At 36.9% G+C, this 19,909-nt stretch overlaps 1 protein-coding gene across 1 annotated transcript in view; it reads right to left on the bottom strand.

The window, feature by feature from the left end:
* Positions 1-76: 76 nt before the first annotated feature.
* LOC127622210 (sodium-dependent multivitamin transporter-like) overlaps positions 77-19,909 on the bottom strand; it is a 29,965-nt gene continuing 10,132 nt past the window's right edge. Inside the window, exons 2-16 of the mRNA XM_052096219.1 lie at positions 16,503-16,928; positions 15,960-16,025; positions 15,527-15,578; positions 15,321-15,388; positions 15,054-15,208; positions 12,675-12,815; positions 12,292-12,421; positions 12,083-12,171; positions 11,847-11,959; positions 11,652-11,719; positions 8,799-8,885; positions 8,504-8,676; positions 7,865-7,968; positions 5,803-5,924; positions 77-4,972 (exon numbers count right to left, since the gene is read on the bottom strand). Of these exons, the coding sequence (XP_051952179.1) occupies positions 4,811-4,972; positions 5,803-5,924; positions 7,865-7,968; positions 8,504-8,676; positions 8,799-8,885; positions 11,652-11,719; positions 11,847-11,959; positions 12,083-12,171; positions 12,292-12,421; positions 12,675-12,815; positions 15,054-15,208; positions 15,321-15,388; positions 15,527-15,578; positions 15,960-16,025; positions 16,503-16,850 (1,878 nt within the window). The 5' untranslated portion in view covers positions 16,851-16,928 and the 3' untranslated portion in view covers positions 77-4,810. The remainder of the gene's footprint in view (positions 4,973-5,802; positions 5,925-7,864; positions 7,969-8,503; positions 8,677-8,798; positions 8,886-11,651; positions 11,720-11,846; positions 11,960-12,082; positions 12,172-12,291; positions 12,422-12,674; positions 12,816-15,053; positions 15,209-15,320; positions 15,389-15,526; positions 15,579-15,959; positions 16,026-16,502; positions 16,929-19,909) is intronic.

Genomic DNA, 19,909 nt, shown 5'->3' with positions numbered 1-19,909 from the left:
TTGGAAACCTGTCTTTTATTTAATTAGAAAACCAACAGATTTAAGGCAATAACAAGCCACAAAAGACAGTCAGGTAGACAATTTTCTTTTATTTGTAGACAAATACATGAATTGCTTTCTCATTACATACAATTTATTAAGAGGAAAAATTAGTGTTCATGATTCAACGTACAATGCCAGCTAGTGTGACTACGTACACTATGTTCCTCAGTATTCATCTATATTAATAGAAGTATCATCGCTATAGACGCCTTGCAGGCCATAAGACTGCCTCTTTTTCATGTAATGGAAAGTTCTTTGTGAGAACTTTCATGACCAATCAAATAAAGAGACACTGAGTGAAGGCACAACCAAAGCAATGAAGCTGGTCAGACTCCATTGCTTATGGATTTCTGGAATGCATATTTAGGAAAATAAAATAGCAAGGAAACGTTCTGCAAAAATAAATATTCTCATAATATTTATATAAACAAATATTATGCTATAGAAATATTTATTTTGAATGTACTAACAAATGTTATGCTTACTCTCCATATAAAATGAGTATTTAAAAATGTCATAGAAAACAATTCTCACAGTAAAGATCAGTGTTTTTTCTCTCTCTTTCATATAGGTCACCTACGGTTGATTCTCTCAGGGTTACACAGCTTAAGATTGTAGGACAGCATAGTTTATAATAATTGTATCCCTGCCTGTGGCAATAGATTTCCTTCTTTCATCACTCAAAGGAAATTATGCTCTTAGGAGAAAGGTAAATGTTCAACGGAACAATCTAGAATGAAAGATTCAGTTTGTAAATGCATGTGCTCTACATCTTTATAGATTCAGGTGTTTTAAGAAAGCATTTTTACACACATAATTCAAGTAATTTCAGGTGTGACAAATGGCAGCTTAACATGCAATTCATCCAGTTTACAAATATGTAGGACACTACTGGTGAAAACATGTCTTTAAAACATTTACAGAGACACTTGCTTTGGAATAAGTGGATCTGTACTATATATTTGTAGTGGACCCTTTTTGATCTGAATGCTCAAGTTACCAAAATCAAGCACAAAAATATATATTTTTTCTTCTAATTTTCAGTCAAGAAATAAATGGTTTTCAAGCTATTAATCTACAAATTGAACTGGCATGGATTAAGAATGAGTGGCATTGTGTTTTAACGGAATATTCCAGGTTCAATACAAGTTAAGCTCAATAGACGGCATTTGTGGCATAATGCTGATTAATAAATAATTGAATCGTCCCTTTTTTCTTTAAAAAAATAAAAGAAGAAAAAAGCACAAATTGAGGTTACAGTGAGGCACTTACAATGGAAGTGAATGGGGCCAGTTTTTGGAGGGTTTAAAAAGGCAGAAATGTGAAGCTTATAATTTTATAAAAGCTCTTACATTAATTCTTCTGTTTAAACTCATGTATTATTTGAGCTGTATAGTTGTTTAAATCATATTGTTTTTACAGTCGTTTTAGGCTTTTAGTATGCTGACATTCCATCATCACTGACATAAAATTGCATAAAACTTTATACAAAAAAGGTTAGCAAGCGATTTTATCACACTAAAATCATGTTAACATGCATATAGTTTATGTCTTGTGGCTATACTATTGAAACAATTAGTATTTTAACGTTTACGGATTGGCCCCATTCACTTCCATTTTAAGTGCCTCACTAGAAACCCATATTTTTGCCTTTTTAAAGAAAATAAGGGGCAAGTCAAAATAAAATGTTGTGTTCATCTATATTATGCCACAAATTCTGATGATTGCGCTTAACTTGTAATGAACCCGGAAAAGTCCTTTAAGAAAACTAAAATCAGTTTGAATTTGATGAGCATTAAATAAATTATTAAAATATCATAATTGTATGTTTCATTGCAGACTGTTGCCATAATACTAAGATCCCCCAGCCAACCAATTTCCAGTTTTGCATCTAATACTGTTTAAGTCAAAATAGCTGTCGCTGTTCAGTCACTTTATCCCTGTCGGTATATTTCCAAAAGGCATGGAACCTATATAAAATATAGAATAATCTTTAGTTAAGTGACAGGAGGTAAAACCCTTTGACGTATAATGAACATGGTTACACGTAAGATTATTGTTTGGAGACAAATGCCCACAATAAAGACAAAAAGAAACTATAAACAAATGAGCGACTTTTACAAGCAAGCACGACATGAACTGCAAATATAACGGACTGTCTGTGCTTTTGAGATAGAGATGGTTAAGAGAAAGCTATAATTTCTTTCACAGGCACAATACAAGACTCTGGAATTCAACTCATTTCTAATATAGCAACTACAAATGGTATGGCTTACTGAGATCTGAATTTGGAATAGACAGCAAAGCATGTTTTAAAGACATAACAAATGACATTTATAACAACAAGAAGAAACAATCAATCAAATTACAAAAACAAGTGCAACTATATCAATCCATATGCATTTAAGACTCATTAAATTTGTCATACTGAGAACTATAGTCAGAAACTTCCCAAAGGGGTTTACATTCTATGCAATTAGTCTCTACTCTTGATACTGTAATAACAAGCATCCTTAATTCTACATCTAAGATTTATTTCAAATACAACAGTGGCGTTATAACATTTAATTATCATGTCTAAATCATGAAGAACATTTTTAAACGTAGTACTTTATAAACTCTTGTTTGACTGTTTCCTTCATAATCATTTGCACCAAAATTATATTTTATCCTGACAAATTTCAAGCTTTTTTCAGATGATAAATGGATAGTTAGCCAGGCTTTTAAACCACAAAGCATCAATAGAATCAGATTTTTTATATTAATTTAAGATGCTTAAAAACTATCCTATCAGTGGGGCCATGCTCCATTTGGGTTAAGTTAAAAATGGCAAACTAAAGCAAGACTCCAGTCACAAAACTACAAACATCATACATTCATATGAGGAGGCACTTATCACGAACGATGGGCTTCAATGAGAGTTCACTGAGAGAGAGGGAACTAAAGATTCAACATGCATTAGATTAAACACAGTATCTCACATCTATCACAATTATGACATATCTTCATTGCAGATGGTCTCTTCATGAATGCCAAGCTGAAAGTTTACTACATTGCATATGAAATATTTGCAATTCTAAATGTGCTGTAAACTTGAGCTTGGTTTTTTGAACATACACATTAACCATTGCACTTTCAAAAGGCATACAAATGAAAGGCTAATGGTTATGAACTTTGGACGAAATAAACTCTTTGGGAGAGAAAAACCCCAAACATACCTTGAATGGTACTGACATTAAATGACTACTCTGTCAAACTTTGAGTAATTGTGCAAACTATGGTCTATCCTGACGTAAACCACCCATCACAAACCTGACAGTAAGAGTGCTTTTGTTGAATGGTGACAGACCGATATATTGGTCAGGCCAATTAATTCGATAATATCGGGCAATTATCTGTGCTGATTGGCCGAGTAAAAGGGATAGTTCACCCAAAAATGAACATTTTTTCATCATTTAATCACCCTCATGCCATCCCAGATGTGTATGACTTTCTTTCTTCTGCTGAACACAAATTAAGATTTGTAGAAGAATATCTCAGCTCTGTAGGTCCATAAAATGCAAGTGAATGGGGTCCGAAACTTTGAAGGTCCAAAATTCATATAAAGGCGGCATAAACGTAATCCTTATGACGTCAGTAGGTTAAATCCATGTATTCAGAAGGGATATTATAGGTGTGGGAAAGAAACAGATAAATATTTGAGAGAAGTCCTTATATATATATATATATATATATATATATATATATATAAATAAATCGTCCTCCCTGCCCAGTAGGTGACAACATGCACAAAGAAAGCGAATCACCAAAAAACAAGAGGAAAAATTGTGAAAGTGGAGATTTATAGTAAAAATTAAATATTGATCTGTTTCTCTGGATTTAAACACTGAATTAGTTTAGATTAATTTTACGCCTACTTTGTATGCTTTTTGGACCTTCAAAGCCACCATTCACTTACATTGGACCTACAGAGCAGAAAAATTCTTCTAAAACTCTGTGTTCAGCAGACGAAAGACACACACATCTGGGATGGCATGGGAGTGAGAAAATTATGAGAATTGTATTTTTGGGTGAGCTGTCATTTAACAGAAGTGGTCATTCCGCCTAGTGTCATATCCAAAATCTACAGACAGCCTTGCCAATGGATAGTGCACATTTTGAAAAAATATTGAGAAAAATAAGTGTTACATTCACCAATTTTGTTTATATCATATTTGCTATCATTAAATTACACTGCCATTGTATCAGCCATTGGCCACCCTGCTGTCTGGATATCAGCATAAAACAAAATCGGTTGACCACTAATCATGACCCAACAGTATTCAAATATTGGGTATTCATGTGCTCTTGAGATTAAAATTGTGCCATGTAAACTGGTTTAAAAGTGTAGATTAAACAACTGCTTGGGTATGGTCATGTCCGAGCAACCTCATCTCCTAGCACATTTTAATTCACTTCACAGAATCCCAAATATTATGCAACATTTCAAGACATCAGGCATGACATCATAAAGTACCACATATAAACAAGACATCTATTACCTCCACCATTGGCAGTTTGGGGCACAGCATAAAAATATTGTAGAGGGCCCTTTTACGACATCACAATACACACAACTACTTATGGACTTAGGGTTCTAAATCTATCAAACCCAATTCAGTATGAGGGAACAATGAAGTTGAAAATTAGCATGCCAATTTGGCACTATAACTGACGTGTTCCTAAGTGACCCTTTAGTATTGTGCACAGTGATGCAGTGTGGCAGCTTTCACAAGGCTGTTTCCTGCACCATATGGGCCAGGTTACATGTAGGCTGGGTGGTTATCTGTTCTCCATCCTCTTCCCTGAGCTTGTCTTCCTCTTTTAGGCAGGCAACACCATTGCTCTCTTTCTGAGCCATCTGGTATGGCTGTTGATCTAGAACTTTGGACTAAAGCATATATTAGGGCTGTCAGTCATTTAAAATATTTAATTGCGATTATCACATATTTTCTTAAATTAACATGTTAAAGGTGCTGTGACAGCTCTAGACTCAGTAAACAGCAAACAAAAATGTGTCCGTGGTCAATGACGCTTTCTGCCAGTCAATCATTTTGTGGGATCTTATAGTATTGTAGTTGCAGCTAATTATTGAGGATTAATGCCATTTTTATGGCATGTTGTTCATAACAGTTGCCAGATGAGGGCGCCATATTGCAGCTTTTGACAACCACTTCTGCTCAGTATCAGTCTCAATAAAGCTCATTTGGTATCTTTGGAGTGCTGGGTTTTTGAAAGAGGTGGCGTGGCTAATTCAACGGCTCAGCTTGGGGAAATTCTAGAAGGGCTAATATCGCTTACAGCACCTTTAATGCATTTCATTGCTTTCAAAGACAAGAAAACTAAACAATGTAATTATTGTGTTTGGCTATTTGTATTTCACTCATAGAATATATGTATATTATGTACTTTTTACTCATTCTGTATTTCTCAACTCAATGCAAATCTGCAATAATTAAATTCAATAATAATAAAAAAAAAAGTCTAATTCTTTAAGAACGTAATCTTACATGTGTAAAGTTGTTCTTTCCGCTTGCCTGCCATCCTCCACTGGAGTTGGCATTGCATTACTATGAATGACCATGAATGACTATTACTATGAATGTTTTTCACTAGTCGGTAAAAAATTAATTACCCATTAATTTACTATGGGAATATTTTAAATAAAATTGGATTTTGGCTCCTTAAGGAGTTATAATTTAAATAAATACTGATGGTTACCTTGTCATCCAATGGCTTAACACAGCATAATTTCTCCCTGTAGCGTTGGGGCAGAAAAAATAGCAGATTGCCCAGTACAGGGTAAATTGTGCCTGGGTTCAACTCCTCCTCCTTCATGGGCCCTAAATCAACCCAAAGCACAGAAAACACTTTTTTACAGCCTAATATTCAATAACAATGAGATGCATTCTAATGACATTGTATAATGTGATCTTAGGAGCAAATTCCTAATGCAATCTCACTTGGCTAATAAACTCTAAACTTCAAACTTTATTTGAACAGTTCCCAGACTGCACAATGTGACGGGCAGAGCCACATGTAGTTTGCAAAACTGGTCACGGTTACCACTTTTAATGAGATAAACTGAATGGTATCATGTCCAGTGTTGTGTTTAATCCAATTACAAATTTATTAGTTACTGTAATCCAATTACTATTTTGTAAAAAAAAATAAAAATAATAATAATAATAATAATAATAATAATAATATATATATATATATATATATATATATATATATATATATAATGCATTATATTTAAAAAAATGTATCCCCTTTTCTCCCAATTTGGAATGCTCAATTCCCACTACATAGTAGGTCCTCGTGGTGGCGCGGTTACTCGCCTCAATCCTGGTGGCGGAGGATAAGGCTGCGTCTCATTTCTCCCCCTTACCCCTTCCCCCTCCCCCTCGGCTTTGCGCGTTCATGTGAGGTGAAGTGGCGTCTCAATTCTCATTTTGATTAAGGGCTAGGGCCAAGGCGTAGGGCTACATAGCCCTTGAAACGAAGTTTGCGGAGGACTACACTTCAAAGAGAGGGGTTACAACGTATGAATTTCTCAATAGTGCCGGCATCAAACTTTTTTCATGGCTGAACGGCGAACTGAGTCACACAAATGTAAGTATTTTCAGCAGTTTAATTGATATTATAATTATGACACTCGTGTTTTATGAAACTTTTAATAAAATGTTCAAGCGGTTTTAATTGTAATGTTTTTGTTTTGAATCACTATTTAACTGCCAGCTAGCAGTTATGCGCTATTTGTCGAGCTGAGCTATCTGATAATCCTTGACATGACACTTCATATTTAGGTTTTTTAGTTGAAATCAGTGTGAAGTGATGACGGCATCTTCGTTTGTTTATGTCAGCGCTTGTCGCCTCTGTTGACGTAGCAGCCTGCTAGCGGCAAGGGAAGCTGACGCAAACGGTAATCAAGTGGTGACTCATTTCTTAGAGTATGTTCTTACCCCTACCCCCCTTCACTCGATATTGAGGGCCAAGGGGAAGATGCAGACAAAGGGGGAGGGGTAAGGGGGAGAAATGAGATTGGCCCTAAGTCTCAGTTGCCTCCGCTTCTGAGACAGTCAATCCACACATCTCGTCACGTGGCTTGCTGTGCATGACACCACGGAGACTCTGCATGTGGAGGCTCATGCTACTCTCCGAGATCCACACACAACTTACCACACGCACCACTGAGAGAGAGAACCACTAATCGCACCATGAGAAGGTTACCCCATGTGACTCTACCCTCCCTAGCAATTGGGCCAATTTGGTTGCTTGGGAGACCTGGCTGGAGACACTCAGCACACCCTGGTTTCGAACTTGCGACTCCAGGGGTGGTAGTCAGCGTAAATACTCGCTGAGCTATGCAGGTCCCCTTTCATTTACATTTCTTGTAATCAGATTGTGCTTACTGAGTTTACATTTTTGTTTAGTTACTTAGATTATAGGGTTATGATTATTTCTAATATATTATTTATGTAAAATACATGAATTATGACCCCGTAACGAGTCACTGTGGAGGTGCTGAGTGTATGACTTGTGTGCAACAATTGTTTAGACATTATTTTGAATTTGTTGAGTGGAAAAGTTACTTAAAAGTAATCAGTAATCAAGATTACAATTGTAGATAAATAATTAGTATTTTTTTGTGGATAAGTATTTTTAAGTAACTTAGCCAACACTGATCACATCATAAACATGACACTAAAGCTGGTTGTATCAATAGAACTTAAAGGGGATGCTTAAAATGTTTGATGTGTAGAAAAACACACTTTACCAGTGAGGAAGCTGACCAGTAGTCCCACCACCACAACAGTAGCAGAGTTGTGAGCACTGTACCACATGTATGATAATGAATATATAGCCTGAACTCCAGATGGCCTATAAGGAAAAGGAGAGAGTTTGCAAAAAAAGTGCTGTGGCAGTACCAAGGTACAATGATTTAATCAGATAGTAGTACCATGGTATTTTCAAGGTACTCCTAGGTACCTCAAAGTATACAATGTTACATGCCCAACAAAACATAGTAATGCCATGGTATTTGTTGGTAGAATATTGGAATGTTTAGTCTGTAGTTTGAAAGGGTTCACCCTAAAAATGGAAATTATGTCATCATTTTCTCACCTTTATGTTATCTCAGATATGTATGACTTTCTTTCTTCGGCAGAACACAACCAAAGATTTTTAGAAAAATATCTCAGCTCTGTAGGTCCATACAATGCAAGTGAATGGTGATCAGGCCTTTAAAATTTATGTTTTATAAATCATTATAACTTTGATCATATCTATGAACTCTCAGACAAAAAAGATCCCACTTTGTTTTCTATGTAGAGAATATTTTATAGGAGTAATTTCAGATGTAATCCAGGTGCTCAACAACAACTGGCCTGTACTAGGCATCTCAAAACAAACACACCTGGGTTTACTTGTGATGATTGTTGTCATGACAGCTGTTGTCATGTTTACCACATCAGGCATGACAGTGGCATTCATTATAGGTGGCACAGATGCAGACATTTTTGAAACAAAGCTGCCGATACCGATCCAGAAAGCCATGACCAGCCCTGCTGCCAGCCCAACCAGCGCCCCCTGAAAACATACCATGAAATCATCTAGCATGTGATAGCTTTACACCTATTATGTTAGTGATACATACAGTTAAAACAGAAATCTTTATATGAACACTTTGAATGTTTAATTGTTTTACTTACAGTGGAATTGGCACAAGGGAAAAACATCCCAAGACAGAAAACGCCAAGAAGAGGGCCCCCCACCATCCCAAATATACTGAGTGCTGCCTAGAAGAGTAAACAGAAGACACTGTTAAATGCATTCAGCAGTATGCTTTTTCTGAGTAACAAATTAATATAATACTTTAAAAAAAAAAACTACTTCAGAAAAGGGTGCACAATATCCTGTTAACACATTTGGCATTTTATAACATCTAAAGTATTTTATAAACAAATTAATCTCTATTGTGACTTGATCAGTCAACGTGAACCCACTATGAAAAATTCTCAGTACAAATCTGTTCCACCAACTTAAAAAAAAAATATATTCTTTCTAGGGGCCTTTACCCCAAATACCACTTATTGGACAGCTATTAAAAAACTTTTGATTTAAACACCTTGAACAAAACAAGTTTTGAATGATTATAGAATAAGTATTTTGTCTCAAAATAATGGTTAATTTCAGGGATTTTCATTAGATACATACATTTTCAACATTTAAAAACATCGAAAAAAATTTTTAGCAAATCTTTTAACACATTAAAAGATCTCATGGATCAGGACATTTTAACAGTGCATAGTGACAAACAGGTGTTAAGGAAATTACTGTGGTGTTGCTGGTTGGTGTTTTGGGAGAAAATAAAATCAAAAGGAGCTTTTACTCCTGTTGTACCCTATTTTTTACATTTAAAGTAACTTTTTGTATTGTCTAAATGCATAACTTGTCTGCTGCTGCAATACATGTAAATTATGCATTTGATTATATTTGTAGGCCTGAACGATTTGAACAAAAAACTATCATTTATAAAAATTTTGAACTGTGATATGATTATTAACATGTCAAAACAATTGTGTTTTCTTTTGATCAAAATTAAGTCATGGACAAACATGCTTTTCTGCCAATAGACAAAATCACAGTGTTATGAGGTAACTTCAGATTTGGATAGGAATATGTAGCGGCCAAGCATATTTGGAATTACTCAAATGTGCAATTAGTGAATCTAGAGCGCTGTAAATGTAACATGCTCAGCGTATTTGTAATACACTACAGAGAACAGAGCAGTGCAGATACAGTAAACACAGCGAGTGCAAACTATTAATTTATTTAATTAAATTGCAGCCTTTACACATTGATAATCGCACTGCGCCATATTGCGATTTCGATTTTATTTTGATTAAATCTTCAGCCCTAATTATTTGCAATATATATATATATATATATATATATATATATATATATATATATATATATATATATATATTATTATATTTATAATTAATTACATCTTTATATACTAAATTGTGTTTATTTGGGGCTTTTCTCAGTTGTGAAGTGGTGGTGGCGTAGTGGGATAAGCGCAAAACTTGTAATCAGAAGGACGCTGGTTCGATCCCCACAGCCACCACTATTGTGTCCTTGAGCAAGGCACTTAACTCCAGGTTGCTCCGGGGGGATTGTCCCTGTAATAAGGGCTCTGTAAGTCGCTTTGGATAAAAGCATCTGCCAAATGCATAAATGTAATTAATTCGATTAAAAATTCTGATCGATTGCCAGCCCAAGTAATTATGTTTAGGAAAGTTCCTCTAGGTATAGATGGGCACATATCCTAAAGAAAATGTGAGTTGTCATTAAAGGCCAGCACAGGCCTTAAAATGAAACCCGAACCCAACCCGGACCCAAGAGAGTGCGTCCCAACCCTACCCGGACCGAACGATACTGTCAGATTTTAAGACCAAACCCGAAATAGCTCACTGTCTTTATAAATTCTCCTATAACTTCTAAGTACTGCTGCAATAGGCTGTATTTTATGTTAGCTTCAAGCCAACATTTGTTACAGTATTGAAATAGTGAACATATACCGTTTTAACAAGGCGCAGTTGTCCCTCATTACACTAGGGCAGAAGGAAAAAAACACTACCTTACCGTTTATAAAGCGCAGAAACTTTGCTTGGTGCAGAACAATCTGGAATAATATGAAACAATACAACAATCCGCTCTTTGCAGCCTTTGTGACACCTGCGCTAAAAATAATCTAGATGCAGTGCAAAAAATTAAGTGTCTCGAAATGCATTTATGAAGATTTGATGTTCTTTTTAACTTGACACCGTTTCAAATGTCCTGCACGAGATGCAGAAGCAACAGCGAGATGAGCCCCAACAGCCAAAAATGCGTCCAGCATGTGTTTACAATGTTCGGTGTTCGGTAATTTTTTCATTATTACAAACCTAAATTACAAGTCCTACTTGAAAAACTGGGCTAGGGTGTTGCTAGGCAGTTGCTAGAGTGTTCTGGGGGCTAGTAAGGGCATTGCTAGGTGGTTGCTAGGCATTTTCTAGGGTGTTTTGAGTGATTGTTAGGCCGTTGCTTGGTGGTTGATAGACTGCTACTAAGGTGCTCGGGTGGTCGCTAGGGCATTTCTAGGTGGTTGATAGGGTGTTTGCTAGGGGTTGCTAGGGTGTTCTTGGTGGTCATTAGGGCGATAGATTCTATTCAATGTTATATGATACAGTTGACAAATAATTGCATGACTTGTCCAGCTGTGAGACATTTTTTACACCATCTAACCAACAACATTTTGCTAAATATTTAATAATCATTATGTATGCCATTTTTTGTCCATATTAACTGAGACAACAAGGAATATTTGTAATTTAAAAGTTCATTTGTCACAACACAGGACCTTAAAATGCCTAGTGGAGGTAAAAAGGTGACTCGCAGTGGTGAGGAGAGGAATAGTGACTAGTTCCCTTATAAATTCATAAAATATCCTACCTAAAACGTTAAATGGACACATTATGTGACCACTACCCCTAATTGTGGACTAGCATCCTCACCTGCAGCACAGAGCCCATTAGAGAGGCTATGTATGCCATAGCCAGACACACAAGCCCATAGGCAAGAGCTGTGGAAGAAAAATTACAACAATCAAATGAACCCCATTATTCAGAGATGGGCTTTCAGTACTGATATAAATATCTACTCAGTGAGTGTAAACTATCATTTGCATTGCATGTATAGCAAGGACTTACCCAAGAGTTTAGAGAGCAGGGTGGCTCGGGCCTCAGTCATGACTGGGACATGAGGTTTTATCAGGTCCTCCATGGTAACCGTTGCCAGGGAGTTGAAGGCAGATGAGATTGTGCTATAAAGCAGACAACGTCAATTTAAAACTTAAAAAGGCCTTTAAAAATGGCAATGAAAGCTGTTCCTTAAAGGTTTGATTCGATTAAGTGTTGTTATATAATTAGGCAAAATTGGTTGTTACCTGAGAGCTCCACTAAACAGGCAGGCGACAAACAATCCTGGCAAGCCAGGCAGATCTCTCAACACATCCATCACGAAGTACAATACCATCTGCAGACAGAAAAAAAATGAGAGGGGGAAATAGAAAAAAAAAGAATAAATTGTAAGATTTTTGTTTAGGAATTATAATTAAATAAACAATGAAAGTGATGATTATGTCTTGAATCAGACCTGGTCATTCGTTGTGACATAGCCTTGATCAAGGGGGCTCTCTTCCCCATAGCGAGCATACATAACCAGACCCATTAAACACCCCAACGCAAGCACGATCTGTTGGCATGGAAACACTGCATAGCAAGACCTGGAGAACAAACAACCCCCAAAACACTTGAAAATGAATTGACCACTTAATGAAAATCAATCTTAACCATCGAAATACTGATGATAATAATACTTATAAAGCACTTTTCACTTTGCTCTAAAATCATGGAATGTTGTTGCAGTATTATATTATATCATAATAAAAACAGCATGAATGGAGAGCAAGACAAGTTTACAGTTTCAGACTCTGTTGACTTAACCAGAGTGTTGAATGTGGAGGGGTGTTTTCTTACATAATGGCCTCTTTCTCTGTGCGGGAGCTGAGGTATCTCTGGACCTGTGCCTGATTCACCCCATATAGGGCCAGCATGAGAAATACACCCCCCACTCCCAGAGTCCAGAATGTGTGCCTCTCCAAAGGGTCAGGGTTCAGGCTACGATGGGGACCAAAACACAGTGAATTAAAAGCTTCATTTGAACACAGTGATCTTTACATTGCAATTGTGATACATGCATTTTAACATTAGAGCTAGTTTGATCAACTTCAGTGAACCAAACAATCTTTTAAAAATACATTTCCATGATTTTTTCAGCCGTTTGTGATTGCGAGGGATGCTCCGATCGATCAGCCGATATTACCATCCTATGACTCGATCAATGATCGGTAATTTGGCCGGTCAAATAAACAGATCGCTCATGTCACAAAAGACGGTGCGGCTCTTTTAAGGCTTGAGCAGCACTGTCATGACATCACAGAGTATGGGAAATACTGGCATAGTGTTGTAAGACAACAAATTTGATTCAGAAGTTAAGAACTATGCAGGTACGGTGGATATGAAAAGCTTGTGTACTCTACTGTTAATGTTGTATTTCACATGCGACATGGCAAAGGGAAAACAGCACTAGCTGTAAAATAGTCCTTATTATCGTTCATGGCGGAGGCTTCCGACAGGCACAGGCATCTCAATAATAACACGAGTTACAAGATGTGGTGTAATTCAAACATCTTTATTAAATATCTCCCAATAAAACGGCATTAACAATACATTATTTTGTTAAACAAAATAATATTTTGTTAGCCTATAATTGATTTAAAGTCTTTTTATTATTATTTAATAAGCCTTTTAAACTTAGGCATAGCCAAAAATAGGCATAGTGCCATTATTGGGAAGAAGAAATTTCAATTAATAGTGACAGTGTGCAGAAAGCTTGCATAAAGCCAGTTATGACAGAGATCCTGATAAAAGGTGAACAGATCAGTATCAGGATCGGTATTGGCCAATCAGGTGACAAGAAGATCGGTATCGGCTGTAAAAATCCTGAACGGAGTATCACTAGTGATTGCTATTAGGATAATAAATGTTTGAAATAATTTTATAGGAGATTGTACTTAAAATGAGGAATTTCCAGCCAATTAAATATTTTAGATATAGACAAATGTATAGTCACTATAGAAAAGACACGTTACATTTAAAACGTATTTCTTAAGGAAGGTTCCAGGTTCAAAATAAGTTAAACTCAATAGACAGAATTTGTAGCATAATGTGGATTACCACAAAAAATAATTTAGACTCATTCCTCGTTTATTATATATAAAAAAAAAAAAGTATGTTGCATTAAAGCTCTTACAATAGAAGTGAATGGGTCCAGTGTCTATTAACTTGAAAATATACACAGTTTCAAAACTATAGCCACAAGACGTAAATGTTAACATGATTTATGTGTGATAAAATCAGTGATTTACTGGCATTATGGCGTTTACCAGATTACAGTGTTTACGCCTTCATGACAAGGAAGTTGTTATATTAGATATAACTTTACACAGATAAGGCAAGTGATTTTAATTGCACTAAACTCATGTTTACATGTATAATGTTTATGTCTTGTGGCCATACTTTTAAAACAGTGTGTATTTTAACATTTAAAGACTGGCCCCATTCACTTCTATTGTAAATGCTTTACTGTTGCAGTGATTTTTTCTTTTTTTATATAAACGCAATATATTTTATGCAGTAATCAACATTACGCCACAAATGCTTTCGATTGAGCTGAACTTGTATTGAACCTGCAACATTCCTTAAAGGCAACAGATCCACTCACAGAGCACTTTTTTAGGAGCACCTGTTATCTATTCAGCTAATCATGTGGCAGCAGTGCAATGCATAAAGTCATACAGATACGGGTCAGGAGCTTCAGTTAATGTTCACATCAACCATCAGAATGGGGAAAATGTATCTTAGTGACTTCGACCGTGGCATGATTGTTGGTGCCAGACGGGCTGGTTTGAGTATTTTTGTAACTGCTGATCTACAGGGATTTTCACACACAACAGTCTCTAGTTACTCAGAATGGTGCCAGAAACAAAAAACATCCAGTAAGCGTCAGTTCTTGTTGATGTGAGATGTCAGTCAATGGAGAATGGCCAGACTGGTTCGAGCTGACAGAAAGCCAACGGTAACGCAGATAATCACTCTGTACAACTGTAGTGAGCAGATAGGACCTTAGAATGCACAACACATCGAACCTTGAGTCGGATGGGCTACAACAGCAGAAGACTACGTCGGACACTTTATTAGGACCATAGTGTACCTAACAAAGTACTCAGTGAGTGTATTTCTATTATACTTATCCACAGGAAGCTAAAAATAAAACTGTCTTGATGCATCACTAACTCAAGGCCTGAGATACGGCTGCCATTTTGTGCTTTCCTCCATACTTCAGCGATGCCACCTGCCTGGTGTGTACCCACAATGATCACAGCTAGCTGCCCAGCAAACATCACAATTGTCTGGAACACATCGGTCCAGATTACTGCTTTCAGACCACCCTGGGACAGAGAGGTTGAGAGGAACGGACATGCCACAATTGAGAGAGAACTTGAGATAGGATCTATTTTAAGAAAATTATGCTGAGAAATGTATATAATCCCACTATCTTACCAGTGCTGTATAAAGCGTGCACACCAATCCCATAGCCAGCACTGCCCCCCAAAGGTCAAAACCAGTTACTGCAATCAAAACATTTACAATGTAAAATTTACATTTCAATGCCCCATGCAGTGTGGTATATTGAATAAAATAAACAACTGTTCAGATATAGATGGACATGGCATGTTGGCCTGTTATGTATATATTGTCTCATTTACCTGCATTCAGTGCAAGCGCTGGGGCATAGAGAACCACTCCCATATAGATCACCTATGCAAAACAGATAAACAAACAGAATAAAATCAAACACTTGTAACAATACATGTGTAAAGCTTTTCTTAGAGTTTAAACTTCAAAACAAGCACACTAGATTTAAGAGTGTTTTGGAACATATTAACTTTCTCTGTGAATTTCCCTGTTTTAGTAATTGATAGTTTTGAGAAGCATTACACAAGCAACAACACTAAATGAAATATTGTCCATTTCAGTGGGGGGTGGGGAGTAGGGTTGTAGGTGCAAGTTCAAGTTTTTAAAAGGCTATGTATTTGTGCCTAGAAAACTGGAGTTAAAGAAAATATTACTTCAGAACATGAGCTGTTGAATTGATTTGGTTTGAATAACCATTTGTACACATTCAGGCATCAAACTTGCCATCTGAAAGATGAAGGTCAAAGTGCCACAAATCCGAACACTTTTACTAAAGCGAAGCTCCAGATACTGTAAAAACACAGGGGGAAGAGAATACAATTTATAACAAATAGCAACAGAATATGATACTACATATTTTAAATTGTATTATTGCACATATCTAGAACACTTGATTCTGAGAATTCTGCAGTCAAATACTAAACTGTATTATTGACCTCTGTACAAGGCAATAATCCTCTACATAAATGTAAATACATAATTTAAACTCAAATCACTATTTCATGTCCATTGCATGTAAAAAGCAATAATAAAACCATTCTCTAGAGGTTTATTGTTTGATAATGAATGGCTGACTGTGAATTATTCCTTATAATATGTATATAATGTACTGTATACATGTATCTGAATAATATCAGTAAATGGTCACCCCACTAGGTCACAACTTCAGCCGTCAAAATACCCATATTGTTTGAGCACTAGTAATACAATCCAACTTCTCATTTAGAAATAAACAAACAATGATACAGATAAATTCTAGAGTGCTACCTGATATGCGCTGCTGAGGCGGAGCCTATAGAAAACTGGAATAAAAATGTGTGCAGGTATGAGCAAGCCCAAAAAGTAAGAGCAGCCAAGGAACCAATACTGAGTGCCATGTGTGTAAATCTCAGAAGGGGCACCCAGGATGGCCACAGCTGACTGAAATGTGGCCAGCAGCGAAAGGGACACGGGAAGGCAGCGCATGCTGCGGTCGGCCAGCAGGAACTCTTGTGTGGTCCTCTGGCAACCTCCTGAGAAGGCGTAGTAAAGCCCGATTCCAGCAGAGGCTACTAGCAGCACAACGAAAATCACGTAATCCACAGTACTGAATCGCATCTGGACTATGTCCCCCATGATGCTGTGGGGTGGGGGGGCTGTAGGATCAGTCAAGGGTCAGTGAAGAGTTGTCCATTTAGTCATCATAAAAGGACTCTGTAAAAAATGTACCATTTCAAAAGACTATTTAGGCTCAAATGCAAACAGAATATTTTAGCAACAAACTACTGTTTGTTTAGGTTTACTGATTACACATTTTGAAAATGAGTGGTGAATGTTTTGTGCAAGCAAAAGGGAACATTCTAATATTTGACATGAAATGCTTTTGGGAAGTTGACATGTGCCTGCCCACTTTTTCAGCTGGAAGTATTTTTCCCATTAATTTCTTTCATAAACTTTTTTTTTTTAAATCTTCCATTAAAGAGTTGTAAAACATGAACCAAACCAACCAGCTCAGAGATTAAATCGCAACATTACAGACTTTGTTTTAGGGCAAAAAATATTTGAAAATCTGACAAACAGACAAAGTCTGTGCACTTACCGTCTTTAGTGAGGGCACGGACTACAATCCCATGAAGCATTGTGAATTATGTAATTGAATATAAAACTATGGAAATATATTAAACTATACATTTTAGGTTGTTGATTAGAAGTATAGAAAAATAGTTTGAGAGAGCAGGGAGATGGACTCGCTTGCGTCATTCAGAGTGCATCATGGGAGTGGGCGGTTGCTTCCGGTCTTATTTTGCAGGCTTTGTTGGCTGATGTTCTCTGAAATAACACCGATGGATGGCGTCAACGGAAGCATATGCCATCGATAAACAACCTCGGAGCTCATTGTAGGTCGGTCTTTAAAGATTTAGAAGTTAGTGTTGAAAATCAATTCGCCTATGGAAGAAATTAATGGGATTTTTACTTTCAGGACCAGACTGTTCCACTCTACTGCATGTTCTACTCAGGCTCCAAACTGTAACTAAATTGTCACATTTTGAGACCATGTTTCTGTGGCTAAATGCTGTTTAAGGTCACAGTGGGGAGACCACAGGTGTAACCAACTCTTTATCTCTCCCTCTCGATCTCAATTTATGTGGTGCCATTTGCTGCTATGCAACATCAAATGACATACGCATCAAAAGCTAAACGATCCGCTACCCGGATCAATTATCAGCACAGTTCCATAGACAGAGCAGTTCGAGAGCATTTTTATTTGCAGAACAGTCTCGATCTCTCAAACGTACACCGCTGATCATTACAACGCTGCGAGACGAAGTGAGAAACTCGGCAAAATTCACAGAACACATTTCAATTCGGCACAGAATTCTCTTGTGCAAACCTCTATGAGTTGACTAACTGTATTAACAAGCCTATAGTCCTACTTAAGGCAGAAATAGATTCATATTAAAATATTATATAAAAAATATATCTTAAAATATAGAGACATCTAATACGTTGCCTGTGGCAGGTTACCTACCAAAATTACCTGCCACTGCACATGAAATACACCCAGGGCCGATGCTGGCCAAATTGATGCCTATGCAGTTTCATGTGATATGAGCTTGAAACAATCATCTGTGTTCAGCAACTGCTTTCGGGTCCTTGGATAACGTATAACGTGCAAGTAAGGGCAGCCGGTGGACTTTCTGGTGCCCTCCTAGGGTAAGATGATTCCCCCCTAGGGTGTTGATACCCTGCGCAGACTTCGTAGTATGTGTATAGGGAGCGCATTTGGCGGGTCACGAGTCCATCTTCTGTCAAGGAGTGTCAATATTGGATATTTGTCAGATATCGCCGATATCCGATTCAATTTTACATTGGTTTGGAATGACATGAGGGTGAGTAGATGATTTTAGTAGAGTTTTAATTTTTGTGTGAAATATTCCAAATAGTATTAGAATTCCTGCAGCAAAGATTAAAAAGTTACTGGAGTTAAACGTAAAATCACTGGCACAGTTGGCTCAGCTCAATTTCATTAAAGCTTAACATTTTGTTTTGTAAGCTGCAGGTAGGAGGACATTAGGACATCCATTGTGTTAACTACTAGTCCAGTTAGACATGAAAAACATCAACAAAGGTTTAATGAAAGACAGAAACACCTCTTGCATGCTAAAGATCAATCTGATTGTTTATGTTTCAACATATTAGGTCACTTAAAACTTGTTTCCATACTGCCAAATAAAATAAAATTTTACTTTAAAAGCTATGTTTGATGTTAAAATACTTGATTGATTTCCCCAAAAAGTGTAAACCCTGTGGCTCTTTGTTTGAGCATCTTGACCAGCCCAACATAGACGACATAGGTTAATCCAATAGCATGAGTTTTTGGTGGGACTACCTGTTTGTTCAACCAATGGTAGTCATTGGGAGTCTTAAGAAACCTGTTCAACCATTATCAATTATGCATGGAGAGAAGAATTATGACTATAGGACAAGTTATTCCAAAGTTATAATGATTTTTGACCTTGTTTGGCCATGCTCTTTGGGCAGTAGTATGCACTGTAATTAAAAGGTGCACTCAGTAATTCTAATCCAATACACTTTCAAATTCTGCAAATATGTCCTCACAGTCTTCTAGTTGTCTGTTCTGTGGGTGGGCTAAAAAATTCTAGTATTTGTACACAGCCCTGGCTCTGTAAATGGGACAAAAACAAATTGGATCAGACTGATTCACACAATACTACTCCAGCCAATCAGCAACAGGGGGTGGTTCTAGCACGTGCACAGGATGGGGGGGGGTGGGGGCAGAGCGAGAGGGAAATTCATTAGAAGAGCGACAACAAACCTGGCTGAGAAACAGACAAAGAGAAAAAGGTAAGGCGAATATAAACTAAAAAAGAAGGATTATGTTAAATCAAAGGCAAGGGGTGTTTCTCAGGAATCACTGAGTGCACCTTTGAATTGGAAATCGCTCAGGGCATTGTTATAATAATAGGTAGCTGGTTTCATGCAAATATGTCAAAGCAATACGAAGCTACAGCCTCCCTTCCTGTATGGCATCCTTGAAGTCAAATATTCTGCTGCATTGCACAACTACTGTTTGCTATATCATGGTCTGAAGATCATCTGCCGCAAAGAGAGGATGAAAGATGTATTTAGTATTTAGCAGACTCCAATGTATAAAACAAAGAATAATATGGAAA

Source organism: Xyrauchen texanus, chromosome 28 (genome assembly GCF_025860055.1).
Source record: "Xyrauchen texanus isolate HMW12.3.18 chromosome 28, RBS_HiC_50CHRs, whole genome shotgun sequence".
NCBI lineage: Eukaryota > Metazoa > Chordata > Actinopteri > Cypriniformes > Catostomidae > Xyrauchen > Xyrauchen texanus.
This window is presented reverse-complemented; position numbering and strand designations above follow the sequence as displayed.